The sequence below is a fragment of the Pseudochaenichthys georgianus genome, chromosome 6, assembly GCF_902827115.2.
Source record: "Pseudochaenichthys georgianus chromosome 6, fPseGeo1.2, whole genome shotgun sequence".
Taxonomy (NCBI): Eukaryota; Metazoa; Chordata; class Actinopteri; order Perciformes; family Channichthyidae; genus Pseudochaenichthys; species Pseudochaenichthys georgianus.
In genome coordinates, this window is record NC_047508.1 from 13,229,254 (window position 1) to 13,246,462 (window position 17,209).

General features: G+C 41.1%; 1 protein-coding gene across 2 annotated transcripts in view; it reads right to left on the reverse strand.

Annotated features, from left to right (window-relative positions):
* The window catches only part of gnao1a (guanine nucleotide binding protein (G protein), alpha activating activity polypeptide O, a), a 170,244-nt gene that overhangs the window by 12,314 nt on the left and 140,721 nt on the right, over positions 1-17,209 (reverse strand). The window contains exons 5-8 of one of the 2 annotated variants that reach the window (XM_034084481.2): positions 14,711-14,839; positions 13,439-13,568; positions 5,413-5,566; positions 570-4,127 (exon numbers count right to left, since the gene is read on the reverse strand). In XM_034084481.2, coding sequence (XP_033940372.1) covers positions 3,940-4,127; positions 5,413-5,566; positions 13,439-13,568; positions 14,711-14,839 — 601 coding nt within the window. In that variant the 3' untranslated portion in view covers positions 570-3,939. Of the gene's footprint in view, positions 1-569; positions 4,128-5,412; positions 5,567-13,438; positions 13,569-14,710; positions 14,840-17,209 lie in introns of those variants that run through there. The other variant, XM_034084482.2, reaches the window with a different exon arrangement.

The following is a 17,209-nucleotide window of genomic DNA, read 5'->3' on the forward strand; positions in this document are numbered from 1 at the left end:
AGCATGTCAATGGGAAGTATTCTTCTACAGTATGGACATGCCCATTAGTGGAAAGTGAAGTTAAGAAGTGCATTCAGAGACTGCTTTTAGGTGATCTTATTTGCACATCTTTTCGGGACAAACCATTATGATGTTTTATGCATATTTCAAGTTGCATTTCTGCACAAAGATGATTTCTCATTATACAATTCATTTCAGAAGAGAAGATTACAATGTATAAAGCCTGCAGCAGCAGCGGCCGGCTTTATGTTTGGCATCAGAACCAAAACACATCCGAGGCCTTCTGGTTGGATATGGGGGTCTCTTTTTGTATTTGTAAGTCCCCTGGGTGTGTTAGTGCCTTCAGTGTATATGCGTGTGATGAGAGCCTATGTGTGGAAAGGGTAGACCGGTGCCTTCTGGGTAATTAATCCACATATACTGTCTCCGCCACAACCTTCCATGGGCTCACACACACACACACACACACACACACACACACACACACACACACACACACACACACACACACACACACACACACACACACACACACACACACACACACACACACACACACACACACACACACACACACACACACACACACACACACACACACACACACACACACACACACACACACACCAACAGTTTGTGGATCTGTAATTGTTGTCACAGATGTGGTAGGAAGGGTCGGTGACGTAATCTTCGTTGAAAAATAAATTGCGTTCCTGAGCAGAGGCAGACATTGCCTGGCTGTATGAGTGTGGGGGAAAGTGGTATGAAACAAATGCCCTGCTCATAAATAATGAAAGAAGCAGAGAGCACTCATAACAGCTCAGTCTACACAAGAGTCCTGAGGACAAACACAGCTCAGTTCCTACAGTATATGTAAACTGTTGCTCATGATATTTACCTGGTATTTAATCTCTTTGGCTTTAATGTCAATGCTCACACGTGGACAGTTCCCACACAACACTTTCATGGTATCTAAACCACAGTTCAACCATACAGCAGCTTTGGGACAACTTTACTTACTGCTGTCGAGCACACATTGGGGTTAAAACAATAGTGACAAGGTCGACATTCAAGTCCCAGAGGATGACATGTACTTACTCACCAGCACACAATCTCTCAAAGATTACCTTGAGAGAGAGAGACAATTGTGATAATGCACTGTGCATCAGTGCAGTCAGAACATCTCTTCTGGTGGCGCTTCATTTAAAGTCATTTTATACAAGTCCCTTATACGCTATGAGGGCTTGGGAAAATCAATCCTTAAATACGACTAGAGGTGACGTCCACTGGGAGGGAAAAGGAGGGACGAATACAGAGCAACTTCCTCGCTACAACTTCCAATACAAACTAAATATTGAAGGTAGAGGTTTAAGAAAATAAATGATGCGGCTCTATTTAGTACAACTACTAATAATACAATCTCCATTACAATCTTCTATAGGGACCATTGACCAAACTAAAATGTACTCCAGGCCAAGGCACTAATGACGCGATTCCTGTGCGACATGGAAACACCCTTCAGTCCTGCTGTGTGAACATCTGTTTGGTACTTTTCAATAACATGAGAAGCAACCATTGCTCAAACCAATACTGATGCTGCATAGCTGTCAACAACTGACACAACAGACAATGTCTATGCCTAAATGAAACATCTCTACAACATATACAAAAACTATATTTTAGCTTTTTCCAAATGTGTCATCATATTTCTTAAATCCTAAACTTATATGAAGCATCTTTGAAATCATTCTAATTGCATGAGATTGAGGTTGTAGAAAAACAGCCTTGTTTAATATGTGGATTAATAATAGACTTTCCGAATGATCTACTCTGACAATTGAGTGAGGCTTTGCTGCTGACGAATCGATGCTGAAAAGAGCATGTTTGCTTCTCTAAGGACAGGACGAGATGGACACTGTTATCCATTTTGTATACTTGTTGAGGCACTAAGCAAGGCATCAAGCTGTTTGATAAGGAACTACATGATGGACAATATTAAACCAATGAATACGAAATTAGACTTATTGTGATGATATAAAATGCATACGGCTATGAGAGAATACAGAACATCGAATCATTTGAAAAAAATCTAGAAATACTTTAATTAAAGGTGGGGTATGTAATTTATTTCAGAAACACTTTTTGTTATATTCCATGGAATGCTCTTAACGTCCCGATAGCAATGAATACATTAAATGCTTTGACAAGAAACCCATAAAAAAAAAATCCATCTGTGGAAGCCGTGGCGCTGTAAAAAGCACGACCAATCATCTGAGCCGGCCCGGCTAAAGTAACTGGATGGCCTACCTGCCTGTCAGCCTTCCATCTGTGCACACACTTATCTCGTGCCCTCATTGGTCATGTGCGCGTTCGTGTGTGTTGGAGGAGGGGCTCTGGAAGGATGTGGCAGATTTTTTCCGGCTGTGTATTTTCAAATTCTAGCGATCTCGAGCCGGTTTCTCCAAAATTACCTACCCCACCTGTTAGGGATTAAGTCTTTACTTAAGATATTTGACCTTTCGGCCTGTTGACGTTTTACGACCGAACCCTAAGTCTGTTATCTGTCTTAAGGAATGGGAAGCCTCAGATATTGCTGACATTACCAGTTTTATGACCGGTCAACTCTCGGTCACAAGAGCCATAGAGTCAGATGAGTGATTCAGTGTCTCCAGGTGCTCACGGATACTTTCCCCAATATGCTGATTAGCTCTCGGTAAACTAGTTAAAGATCTACCAAGATGCGAGGCGGATCAGAATTGACATGGCAACCCACCCGTGCAGTCAGAACCTTTAACTGTGTGACTTGTGATGTGAATTTCTCCGGCCGATGCTTGTATTAAATCTCAGTGTTTGACATCAGAACTCCTATTCGTCCCGTGTCTCCTTCATGAGTCGGTGACTCCCACTGCATTGCTACACAGAAGTCTCCTCCACACCACCTTTAACTAAAGTTATTAAAATGTGTTTTTATCATTCTTATTTTGGACATTTCTCTATTTTGAAAGTGTATTTGTCTTTCAGTGACAATCCAAGCCTGTTAGCAGGCTCAGCAAAGGCTATAATATAAAATGTTATTGTGAATTTCATATTCACCTGACATAATTAATTAAGTTTGACTTCATCTAACAATTCTACAATGTATGCTGTTCTATCTTTTTGAGTACTTTGATGATTATGTTGGAGCTCCGTAGTTAACTGAGCACAGCTAAGTGCAACACATACAGTCAGACAACGTGCATCTCATCCCAATAACAAAAGAAAACAAATAACACAATCCATGCCAAATAATGCAGCAGGCTCACACACTAGCTAGTTTGCACAACACCTACAGAAATTCAGTTTTTCTTGCTTTGAATTTCTTCTTGGTAGGCTGGACATACCCGTGTCCAGAGTTAAATATCGCATTCAATAATAATCCTAAGAGCATCTTTCAAACATAAACTGAGTTTTAATTCAACTTGACCTGATTAAGTACAGTTTTACATCTGCCCTCCATGTGACTCAGGCACAAGTCCCATGCAAAGGCGTTTCAATGAAAATGTATGGAAAATACATTGTGGTAGAGGACTGATAACAGCTGGTTGCACTGCTAGTTAACCTGTAATGGTGGCTGCAGTTAACTAGCAATCAATCTAGTTCTTTGAGTAAGGCACTACTGTATGTACAAGCACGTCTCAGATGGGAACGGTGTATCCCTGTAGAAATGACTGAAGGAGTTCTGCACAGTTACTGCAGTTCTTTTCTAGGTAAAAAAGGCAAATACATTTAAAGAAGTCTCAACCAACCAATTCATTGTTTAAGAGTCAAGTTGGACCAATAGCCAGCCTGTTGGGAAAGCACTACCCATCATATCGTGAAATGACAAATAAGGGCCATCCTATGTGGTACAAACTGGTAAACAAGCATCCTGCATCAATTGGCTGACATGTTCCTGAATTATCAGTACAAGCCACACCCCCGAAGGTTATTAGCTATGATGACATCAGTGACAGCATCAAAGACAAACTGGATGTTGTTGGTGTCTGTAGCGCAGGTCACATGGGCATACACCTCTTTGCTGGGCGACTTGTTCTTGCTCTCGTACTGACACTTGATGTAGTCTATTCCCTCCAAGTAAGTGTCTGGACCTGGGGAGAGAGACAAAGAGACAGAGATGACATATCGTGGGAGTCAGGTGAAGGCTACAAAGCTGTTGTCATCTGTATTTTTAAATCAGTGGGCGGTCCTACATTACCAGCATCAGCAGGATTGTTTTTGTTATTAATCAAAACATAACCTTGGACTTTCTAGCTCAGCACACATACTGCTGACTGCAGACACTTTGATACATAGGGACAATTGAAAGATGACAAATGAATTGCGATTAGAAAAAATGCATGTATCGGTATTGTTGGCAGTGTGCCTGTTTGAGAATATCTCCAATGTATCAGTCTTTAAACAGCCACACTGTGACAGAGAATGAGTTCCCAGAGCAAACCGGGTGGAACCATTATTAATACTGTACACTGATTCATTTTACAGAAGGGCGAAATCTGCATTTGGTGTTTTAAATCTAATCTATAGCTTTATTTGATTTAACGCTTTTGGAAAACATCTACTTGGCTCTCAGCCAGTAGCAGAACTGTGTGTGTTGGTCAGAATAGGCACGAGGTCTGGCCATGTCAAAAGGATGAAGAGAGGGGAAGACGAAGAGGAGGAGGAAACAGGTTTAGAATCCTAATGGTGTCCTTCTCAGAGTCTGGCTGTGCTCTCACTAGCTTTCCCACAGTCTTGCTTTGTCTGTTTTCTCCTTTCTTTCCCCCCTCACACTCTTCTTTTTTCAGTCCCTCTTACATTCTGTTGTTCCCCCCGTATCATCTTTTTTCTCCTCACTCAAGCTCTTCTGCTTTGGAAACCTGGTAATACGCCTGTTTCATTCACTCAGTTACTTTTCGACTTCTTTGTTTTGTTCCAGACTCTGAGCCTATTGTCTCTTTTCTGCTTCCTTCAATTGTCTGTTTCCCATTGCGTCTATGAATGCGTCCTCTCCATGCATCCTTCTTCAAACAACCCCTTTGTCTATTTTCTCAGAGAAAATGTGCCTTTTTTACGGATAATTGATTTCTTTGCGTATTTGCCGCCAAATTCACCTATTTATCTTCTCCATAGGATTTCTTCACAGGGCTCATAAGAAATGTTTTGAGTTAAATATGCAGAGAACTCGGGCTGATACGATAAAGGCCAGGGTCGACCAAAGACGCATCACAGTGAACATGTGCACTGACAACATGTACGTCTCAAAGTGAGAACTGGTTGTCTGTCCTAAACCTGGTACTCTTCACATGTCACAGAGCCTCCTAGTGTCCAAACCACGATAGAGTATAGCATTTGAACTAGTAATTGAGTATCCCTATGAGGTGCATGGATATATACCAGAGTACTCGGGGAAGCAGATGGATAGTGGTGACTTTCTGATCTTGCTTTCGAAGAGATCCTTCTTGTTGAGGAAGAGGATGATGGAGGTTTCGTTAAACCACTTGTTGTTGCAGATGGAATCAAAGAGCTTCAGAGACTCGTGCATGCGGTTCTGCAGAAGAGAAAAGGGTTAATTGGGCTTTAGAAAACATTCTTCTGTATGACTATTGATCAGAGATACACACTTAAAAGTACAAACCAGACAAGTGACAACATTTGTGCAAATGTTTTCAGAAAACACATGCAAACAGATGAAGAGCCCATACTGCATATACACCATTGCAACACAAAGAGGAACTGAGTAAATACAACATGAGAAAGCAGAACAGAAGTACTGAGGGGTTCCTCATGTCTGTGGACACAGCATTTCCTGCTGCGTGTGTAGGTTGTATTTGTGTGTGAGTGCTTGTGTGTATCAAAGCATCATTAATAGCAAGTATCAGTAAGCTGGGCGTTTCAGCTGTGTTAAACAAAGCCATGCACTTCTAGCTTCAAAGCTGCTGCGTTCTTTAACTGTAGGATGGTACCACGACTCAATGATAGCTTAAAGGTAACCTGTGGAGATTTGACCACTAGGGGCACTGTTGAGCAATGCATTAAAGAGGAAGCTCTCTTTTCGGAGAGCATTAGGTATTCTGCAGCGTGTGCTCCAGGACACAACCTGCTCACAGTGAGCAGAGGTTCGTGTAATCTGCAGAGGCAACAACACTTTTTAAAGGTAGTGAATGATAAAGGCTGCAGCGTACCCGTGAATGAAAATAACACAAAACAGGGAGATGGAAGTGATGCACAGTCAAATGAGCTTTGCACATTTCTATTTGAGGTAGGACATTCAACGTGGGTATCGGGCCCATTGGCCACAATGCATTTTGTGTTAGAAATACTAAAAGTTTACAATGAATACTCCACAGGGTATATAAAGAATAAATGCTAAACAAAATAAGTTTAAGGCCTAGATGCAAACACTGTTAAATAAGCATCTGAAATGAAACCAATACAAATAAGAACTTAAACCATTAATGATACAATCAATTTAGTAGCTCGTATTATTTTCATCATGAGGCACTTTTTCATGTTAGTATATCATGGGACTCTTTTTCGGAATTGAGTTGTTAGCCATTGTAGTGTGCTTTGTTAGCATAACATAAATCAGTGTACCTTGACTAATTATCACCAACATCGAAACCTCTGTTGGCTAATTGGTGAAAGGTGAAGAGCAAACAAAACGTTGGTTTGACTTTTAATGCACATAATAACACACAATAATCAATAAAGAAAACTAAGCATACTGCATGTAAAAGTGCTTAGTGATGAATATGTATACGACTGATTATTTTCAATAATGAGTTGAAAGCAGTTTCTCTCTGGATATATATGGCCTGTTTAACTATCAACCAATCACAATAGAGGAAATTAGATATAGCCTTACATACAACACAATGACAGAAAAGAGGATATATCTATCTATACATATAGATATATAGATAGATGGATATATAGAAAGATATATATATATAAATAAATATATAGATAGATAGAAAGATAGACGGATATATATATATATATAGATAGATAAATAAACAGATAGATGGATATATAGAAAGATAGATGGATAGCAGGATATATATATATATATATAGATAGATGGATGGATATATATATAGATAGACGGATATATAGATAGATAGATAAACAGATAGATAGATAGATATATATAGATATAGATAGATACATAGATGGATATATAGATGGATGTATAGAAATATAGATGGATAGATAGATAGATAGATGGATATATAGAAATATAGATAGATAGATGACTGCAAAAAGCACACACACAGCAACTTTAATTTCATTTCATTTCAAACCTTTATTTAACCAGATTGGTCCCATTGAGATCATAGATCTCTTTTTCAAGGGAGACCTGCAATGACTTATTCCACAAACAGACAGAGGCACTGCTTCCAACTCATTGTAAGTGTATTAACCTATGGGGAGGTTTCATACCTGTCTGTGGGTGGAGCATCTGTAGAAGATCTGACTGCTGATTGGTTAGAGAGGACAGTCGGTGGCGAGAGTGACAGGAGGAGTGGAAGGAGCCAGAGATGCTGCAGGACGGAGCTTAGAGCAGGAACAGAAAATGCAACGGGCCCGCTCACCCACCCACATCCTTCTTCCTTTACCCCGAAAACACACACACACAGTACACACACACACCCCTAGTGCTGAAAAGAAAGTGTTTAGAGGCAGGAGGAGAGGAATTTATCCTGAAAAGATGATATTGTGTGTGTGTTTGTCTTAAACTAGACCAGGAGATGCAGAGGAAAACGCAATGCAAGCAGTTCTTCATTAGAGAGCAGGGATTCACAAAGCAGCAGCAGTTTGTGTTGTACTACATGTGTGTGCATATTTCTACAGAGCATTTAGATGTTGACGTGGATATAAAAGAAAACATGTAGCATGACGCCAGTGAGGCGCTCTTTTACTCTATATTGTCCCATTACAATGAAAGACATTCACAAACAAACAGACAGAATCAGTTCAGCAACCAGTTCTGTCACCATATTGACCGGACAAAACCATACCATATCAAACAGATACCACACATGACAAGGTAACGATAGGTCTTGAGAACTCTTTAAAAGCACTAAATTGTTCAATAGGACACATCAGAATGATAACAAACAAGGTTAGCTACAGCACAGTGTTAATTTCGTCAACGAAAACTATGAAGAACATTTTTCGTCTACGACCTTTTTTTTTTACGAGACGATGACGAGCTAAAAATAGATTCTTGATAACGAAAACTTTGACGAAATGTATATTTAGTTTTCGTTGACGAGACGGGACTAAGGTGTTAATGGTGGACTATCGGACATTCAAAATGCTGGGTATGTCCCCCCAATTGTCCGTCTTGTCTGTCAAAATGCATCTTACGTTTCTAACTTGCAATATCATTATTTCCGCTCTCTTCACTCCAGAAGAGCGATCTCTCTGTGTCTCTCTGGGGGGGGGGGGGGTAGTAGCTAGGTAGGGTTATTCACCCGATATGTTAGGTACAGGATATGAGCAATTACTCTTTTCAGGGTTTCACCAATGATTTTCAATGACTTCTCCATGACATGTTACCTAATTTTCCATGACCAAAAAAATTACTCTCAGCGGTACCTCTGAAAATGGTTTATTTTAACATGGAACAGGAAATAAGGTCTGCATATGAAACATGTTGTGCCTATCTAAAACAAATCAAATAGTAGGCTTACGAGCTTCTACACGCTGAAGCAGGGGTGGGCAAACTGTTTGGCTCGGGGGCTACTATGAGTTTTAAAATTTGACAGACGAGCCGGGCCAGTAGCAGATCGGTAAAAAGATATTTAGCTGTCCACTCCTCATTATACACTCGGCACTCAATGTTGACTTTTCTTTTCTTTGGTCCACTCATTGTTACAGATGCAGGTTCAACGGTGAATTAGGTTCAACGGTGAATTATTGCGTCATCGTTTGCGTCATGACGTAACCGTTTACGTGCCTTCTTATGACCCACACAGCGTTGTACGTCGCTGATTTTCTCCGCAACACCGCTCACAACAACATCAAGAGGACTGCGTCGGGTAGTTTTTAATTATACGAAGCCAGATTAAATTAAAGAACTACATTGTTTATTAATATGGTTCAGCTGCATTACTGCCTGCTGCAGTGCTGCTCGTCTACCAGAGTTTAGTCTCCCGTTAACTCGCGGCAGCTGTAAAGCTTTCACTGTCTGACTGTCACAGAAGCAGCTGATAAATATCCCCCATCCCCATAAGTGAATGTGTTTCAGTCTGAAAGCTGTTTGGCATCACAACGCTGTTATGAGAGTTTCTCTGGCATTCGACAGGTGGTGTTAGCTAATCAGACTATCTTGACTACTTGTTGCTATCATATTGTGGCATAAGCCGTTTTCTACACGCATATTTTACCGGCGTAGTTTTCGTTATGATTTTACTTGTGATGGCCACATGTAGCCCATGTATTGATTCCATCCGATAGCTGCAATAATACAAAACAACAGGAACACGTCTGCCTCTTCACAATGGTCAATAACAGTGAAGGTTATTAAAGTAAGGTGAAACAAACAGAATCACACTAAGCCTGGTTAGTGTTGCCTGACTTTATATATTACATTACATTACATTACATTGCATTTAGCTGACGCTTTTATCCAAAGCGACTTACAATAAGTACATTCGACCAGGAAGACACAACCTTGAAGAAAACAGAATCATATAAGAACATCAGGTTTCAAAGAGCCAATCGTTTCAAGTGCTACTCAACTGGCTATAGATAAGCCAGTCCTTTATTAGTATATAAGTGCTCTGTTAGCAGTTCTTTGTTAGTCATTCTATCGCTCGAAGTGGAGTCGAAAGAGATGAGTTTTCAGTCTGCGCCGGAAGGTGTGTAAGCTTTCTGCTGTCCTGATGTCAATGGGGAGCTCATTCCACCATTTTGGAGCCAGGATAGCAAACCCACGTGTTTTTGCTGATGGGAACTTGGGTCCCCCTCGCAGCGAGGGTGCAGCGAGCCGTTTGGCTGATGCAGAGCGTAGTGCACGTGCTGGGGTGTACAGTTTAACCATGTCCTGGATGTAGGAAGGGCCAGATCCATTCGCAGCATGGTATGCAAGTACCAGTGTCTTGAAGTGGATTCTAGCAGTTATCGGAAGCCAGTGGAGGGGGCGGAGGAGCGGAGTGGTGTGGGAAAATTTTGGAAGGTTGAAGACCAGACGAGCCGCTGCATTCTGAATGAGCTGCAGAGGTCGGATGGCACATGCAGGTAGACCAGCCAGGAGGGAGTTGCAGTAGTCTAGGCGTGAGATGACGAGAGCCTGGACCAGAACCTGCATCGCTTTCTGGGTCAGCTGGGGACGTATCTTCCTGATGTTGAAAAGCGTGTATCTGCAGCAGCGGGTTGTAGCAGCGATGTTTGCAGTAAACGACAGGTTGTTATCTAGGATAACACCCAGATTCCTTGCAGTCTGAGTCGGGGAAACAACAGAGGGGCCGATGTTGATAGTTAGGTCAAGAGAGGGACAATCTTTTCCCGGAAGGAAAAGCACTTCAGTCTTGTCAAGGTTGAGCTTGAGATGATGAGCGGACATCCACTGAGAGATGTCAGCTAAACAAGCAGAGATGCGTGCGACGACCTGGGTCTCTGAGCGGGGAAAGGACAGAATTAATTGGGTGTCGTCAGCGTAGCAGTGGTATGAAAACCATGCGGGCTAATGACAGATCCGAGCGAGTTTGTGTACAGGGAGAAGAGGAGAGGACCAAGAACAGAGCCCTGAGGGACCCCTGTAGTTAATTGACAAGGGTCGGACTCAGACCCTCTCCAAGTAACCCTGTAGGTGCGGTCTTTGAGGTATGAGGTGAGGAGGGAAAGTGCAGAGCCTGAAACTCCAAGTTCTTGGAGAGTGTGAAGGAGGATCTGATGGTTCACCGTGTCGAATGCAGCAGACAGGTCCAACAGGATGAGGACAGAGGAGAGGGAGGCTGCTTTAGCAGTGTGCAGTTCCTCAGTGACAGCAAGGAGGGCAGTTTCTGTTTCTATACAAGTGTTTTTTATAAGGGTGTGGTCGCGTTCTAGTCACTTTGCTCAGCGCTACTGCTTGTTACAACTTGTATTCGCCGTACTCGCCATGAACTGTTATTGCTGCCGAGTGGGGCCAGCTGAGAGAATAGACCAGACTCCAGCAAAGGTAAATTGTGTCTAGAGTGCGCCATCTAGTGGGATCAACTGAAATGCCGGGTATTGCAGGAAAAAGGCAAAATGAATGCGGTCTTTTGTTTTTTTCCCATAACTTTTCCAGGGCCTGTAATTAGTATTTTGAATTTCCATGACTTTTCCAAGTTTTTAGTTATCGTAAGAACCCTGTATTTTTCACTTGATGCTAAAATATAAATGTCATAATCTACGACTTTTCTATTTCTCTGAAGACACTGCACATGCTGGTAGTCACAGGGATTTTGGAAGATTGAATAGCTTCTATCAGTTATACCAGGAAAACTGTCACATGTTTTCATATAAAAGACCATCATCTACTCAAACAGTGCTACATGCATAAGAAGGCAATATTGTTATGTAAAGTAATGACTCTGAAGTTGGCTTTATAATAATAAATACCCCTAAGAGACATTGAGTATACATTACTTGTGCATTATCTTACTTTTAAAAGGGCTGGCATATTAAGAACGGAGAGAAATCAACCTTTAGATACTCTTAACGTTTGTCCAGTCTGGATCAGTATTATGGGAAAAGCTTGCATTATAATTATATTCAAAATGATGTCCATGAACTACCCAAAAGGGATATATGTATTACTTGATCATAATGGGGGAAGGGTATTCTTAGCTTTCCTGTCTGATTGTAGAACATCTTCACTGCACATTGCCGTACTTTATGAATCACATGCCATGAAAGTGTCTGACAGATGATATGGGCGCATGCCAAACAAATATTTTTAGTAATTTGCCTGGTAATTATATCTCCCACGTTAGTGTTTACTCTTCAATAATAAAAACTAAATGTTGACCAGAACCCTATCTCAAAAACAAAAACAGACCTGCTATTACTGTTGACTGAACATGAACACATGTGGGATGCTAATGCAGGGCCTTGACTTTGTTTTTAATTGGGATTGGTTATTTACTTTTTGTTACACATATTTTGACAAAAATGGCCTTATCTATTTAAAGTTAGTTCGCAGGCTCTGTCGGGGCAAAGATGAGGCTTTTTGAAGCTTAAATGCAAGAACCAGAAGTGAAAACCTAAACTATAAAGGAAATACATCAAGGTCTAATGGCTGTGCATCACCTCCACTAAGCTAAAGGCGGAGGTACTGTAGGCAGTCGTAGAAAAAAACTTTAAAATCTGTTAGGTTTGTGTCAGGCAAGACCTCATTTTCAGAAAGCAAAACACAAAAGTGAGAAAAAAGATGAGGGAACGCGAGGCAGTAAAATGCTGGATTCAAAACTCCTTCCTGCTCAATTGAGGTATTGTCAGAGGAAAAATGTGTATCTTTATTTCATATTTACCCTGGAAATATTGAATATCCCTTTGATGCTTAGGTTTAAATGATATTTACTGTTAATGCTGTTTAGAGCGGAAATATTTTCTGATATCAAACACAATAGCACCTGTACTTAAGACATCACCGTGACCTTACATTGCCTTCATTTAGGGACTGTTTATGAGTGTGTTTGCAAATACATATTTCCCCTTTTCATCTCACATTATCCTGGTGTTCCCAGCTCACAGGGGGGCTTGATGACATCTGCATAAATAGAGCAGCTCCTGAGCATCATTTCCTGTGCTGGAATCCTCTGAGGATACAATTCAAGTTATGTAAATAGCAGTGAGCAGCATGCATTCAAATCAGCTAATTTGTTGTAGGTTACAAACAACGCATTTCCATGGCAGGGGGTAGCCTGTATGTAGTTCAGCACATGATCTCATCAAAGGTAACTATGCGTTACCACTCCCACAACCTTATAAAACCAAATAACAGATGTAGACCGTAACTTCCCATTATTAAAATCTGCTTGGCCTTGTTTTGGAAATGTGTGGGAGAATGATTTTCATGTTTCCAATGCGCATTTTGAATATGGCCTTCAGCGGTGTTGATTTATGTACTCATTTGTTTGGGATAACGGAGGATCAATATTATGATATCCTATTACATTCTTGGAAATGCACACTAAAATGTAAATATTACATTTTTTATGCATTCATTTATGCATTTAGCAGCTGCCGCCCTGTTTCAATCTGTCACACAGGGCGTGGGTGTTATGTCAGATTACACATTGAATCTACAAATAGAACAAGCTTGTAAATGTCCTTCCTAATGTTTATAAAAGGACCACAAAGTGACAATAGGAGTATCAGTGGGACAGGGAGAGAGGGACAGAGTGAAAGAGAAAATATACAACACATGACCATCTGTCCTTACCGTGGTCTCGTCCTCGTGCAGCACCTGGTCGTATCCGCTGAGCGCCACGCAGAAAATAATAGCAGTGACGTCCTCAAAACAGTGGATCCACTTCTTCCTCTCCGACCTCTGACCTCCCACATCAAACAGCCTGATTGGGGAGACAGACGTGAATAAATACACATGTACACCCTAACCATGACCGCTGGAGGAATACTGTAGAGCTGAAACTGTCAAGCGACAAAAGAAGCACACTCAAGAAAAAGTTCATGACCAGTATCTGAACCCTGATGAATCTTTTCCATCGAGCAATTCATGTTTTTCCACAAGCCTGGAATGACCTCTCATGTATAAGCTGTATTTTGGTGGTTTTTAGAGAACTCTAGAGAAGCCACTAACAGCGGGGAGGGAGTCTAAAGTGAAGTGAAGCCATTTCCACATGTGATGGGTATAATGGTTGGTGAAGGGTTACACCCAGTACAGGAACACTGCTGTCTCCCACACACTCCCTGACTGCCAGTAATAACAATTGAGCCGGAAATATTTGGGCTTCTCACCAAAAGCACACCCAGCACATGGCCTACTCAACAGCGAGAGTAACAGCGTCACAGGACGTGTGTGGCGCAGTGGGTGGTGCGCATGTGTTTGGATCAGGGGGTCACAGGTTCAAACCCCACTGCAGTCAGCATGTCGTTGTGTCCCTGAGACACTTCACCCCAAATTGCTCCTGTGGGGATTGCCCACAGTATTGAGTATGTAAGTCGCTTTGGATAAAAGCGTAACAAGTAACATGTAATGTAATGTCATCCAGGAGAAACAATATTTCCCTGCTTGTCTAAATTGAGTGTGCGCAACTTGAACACACTGTATGATAAAGGCTGGGACAGAAACAGTGGAAGTCAGAACTTACATCCATCCTGAAACATAATTGGTGTCTCCAGTTTATTAACCTTCTCCCCTTTGTAAGTCTGTTGATACTTTTCTGTGTGTGTGTGTGTGTGTGTGCACAGGAACATGAGAGGGGCAGAAATATGGTAGTTAAATTAGAGGTTAGAAAAAGCCTCGCCATTCTTTTCTCTCTTTTTTTTCTACCCCCATCATCACAACACACCCCTCCACTCGGTCACCATTCCCACAGCTCTGTGCTCTAATTGAATCAGATCTCATTAAAATGAGAGACATAAATATAGGCACCTTTTATTAATTACACACTGGAGTTCCTACTGTAGCCTGGATGAGGAAGTAAAGTCAGTACCGATGACAGTAAGATAAATGCCCTGGGTTAAAACTGACCTGAAGTGGAGATTTTTGAAGGTAAAGTGTGTCTCGACAATGCCTGTGGTCTTCACTCGGGTCCTCAGGATGTCCTGCTCTGTGGGCTGGTAGTCTGGTGCACCAATCCGATCTAGGCTGTCTAGGTAGCTGCACACACAAAGACAGACATGATTGTTATTGGCAGAAATTCACTTCTTGTTTAGTTACCCTAACGCAGCGTCCACACGGCGGCGTGCATTGAAGCTTGCCGGTGAGCTTGTCTGAAACTTGACCAACAACCAATCACATGGGAGGGGGATATATTTTCAGGTGATGGTCATCATCATGGTCCCGTAAATCTCCAGAGCTTGCATTCATGTGGATAAATTGTTATGCTATAAATTGTTATGCTATAATATATATAATATATAGATGAATTCAGACGATTGCTAAAAAACATCAGGTAGGATTTTCTGTGAAATGGCAAGATGGGTGGGAAGAGGGGGGGACGGGTGGAATGGGAAAGGGATTCCCTATATATATATATATTTTTTTTTTTTCTTTCTTTCTTTTTCTTTTTTTATTGTCTATATAATTTGTATCTGTATAAGTCCCTTTTGTGAGGGCAAAACAAACAAAACAACAACAATAAAAAGTTGGTCACAAAAAAAAAAACTGCACTTCCTTCAATCCTCAGCAATTAAGGGCATTTTGCTAATCACACTGACAAGAGAAGAAGTGTTTGCACCTACAATGGATGCATTTGTTTGTGATCCACCTTGTGTTACAGTAAAATGTTGTTGCTCAAATGGTTGGTGCCTCTACTGTAACATGTTTACATGCTTCAATGTTCAAAAAGCTCTTTATTTTTCTCATACTGCCTGTGCTGCAGCACCTCTTTTCACCCTCTGCCTGAAACCATAGTCCTCTCTGATTGGTTAGCTGGCCGGCTCTTTTGTGATCGACCCCTTAGAGAGGTCCCGCCCCTTAGCCTATCACGTAAAAGCTAGCCAATAGAAGCTCGTTACATAGTGATGTTATTATATTATGTCTCAGGCAGGGTGGGAGTGTGTGGGAGTGAAACTCTCTCTGGGATTGTAGCCTTTGAGATTGTATCCCTTGCAGACTATTCACAACCTTTATAAGACACTACAAGAAAAGTAAAACCCCTAAAGGCATAATAGGGCCCTTTCAAACAATACAAAACAAACAGAATGTGCAAAACTAACGAGAGTAACAGTGACTACTCACTGCAGCAGGGATAATTGCATTTCCTTTATACATTCCCTCTATGAAGGGGCACAGGTCAGCTACAGATCAATACTGTCACAACAGTTGTATAAATATTCTGTACTGCCAATGTAAATATCCCTACATTCTCGTCTCCATGGTTGCTACACCTTAATAATAATAAACACTATTAGCCCTAGTCAGCAGATGGAAGAAAATCTACCATGTTGAGTAGCCACTGGGTAAGAAGTGAGAAGGGGAAATGGTTTTCTGAGATCTATTCAGTTATGTAATAGAATATCCATGGAAGTGGACTTTGATTGTTTTATGGAGAAGTATAAATCAAATGAATGGCCCAGATCAGAGATTCATCTCACAGCCTATGCAGGGCAGCTCCCCGGCTGAGGGATGATACTCTACTGTCAAGTAAAGAATAAGGCAGTGAGTGAAGAAAGAGCTGTGACTTTATTTCTTATTCACTTTTACAGCATGGTTTGTTTTGTTCTTTGCTGTGTGGTTCCCAACTCAGAGGTTATTATTCCTTAAATATTCCCTTCTGAGAGTCAAGTGCAATCCAAGTGTAGAGTTCGGCATTAACTGAGCAATATGTTCCCAACCAATCAGACATTATTGGTAGGGCTGCACTGTCCTAATGTTATCACAATTGCAATATGGACTATTGAAAGTATCGTGGTGCAACAAACGGTATCCTACAGACTTAATGAAAAATCCTTGTTTGGTACAGATCTTAAATTATAAACGAGTGTCGTGGATGTTTTTGTCGAAAGATTATTGCGAGTGTATCAGGCCTTTGAAATGAATGCTGTGTTACTTTTGAAAAGAATGGTAGAAGAAGATGAAGTCTAGAGAGGGAGGGAGATGTTGGGCTGACGGTAACAAGAAGTGGTTGGCACACACAAGTACAGCGCACACTCACACAGCTTCAATGATAAGAACTATTGATTAGAGAGCAAGGAGTATGTGTTAGAGTGGGGGTGAGGAGTGAAATTAGATAGGAAAGCTATAAGGGAGGAGACAAAGAGAAAATAAGAGGGTGAAAGCAGTGTTTTTTTTTGTGTGTATTTTCTTACCAGGCCACAATAAGGCAAAGCAATCGGCAAGACATGGGTTTATTTTTTTAAATGGAGAATATATAACAACATGCAGCATGTCCTATACACAGCTGTAGACTAAAGCATCAGCTGACTGGCTCTGCTTTAATAATGATGTAACTGTCAATAAAACATGATGATTTGGTGCTGTTTTTAAGCAAAATAATATAATCTAATAAGATACAAAGATGGATAA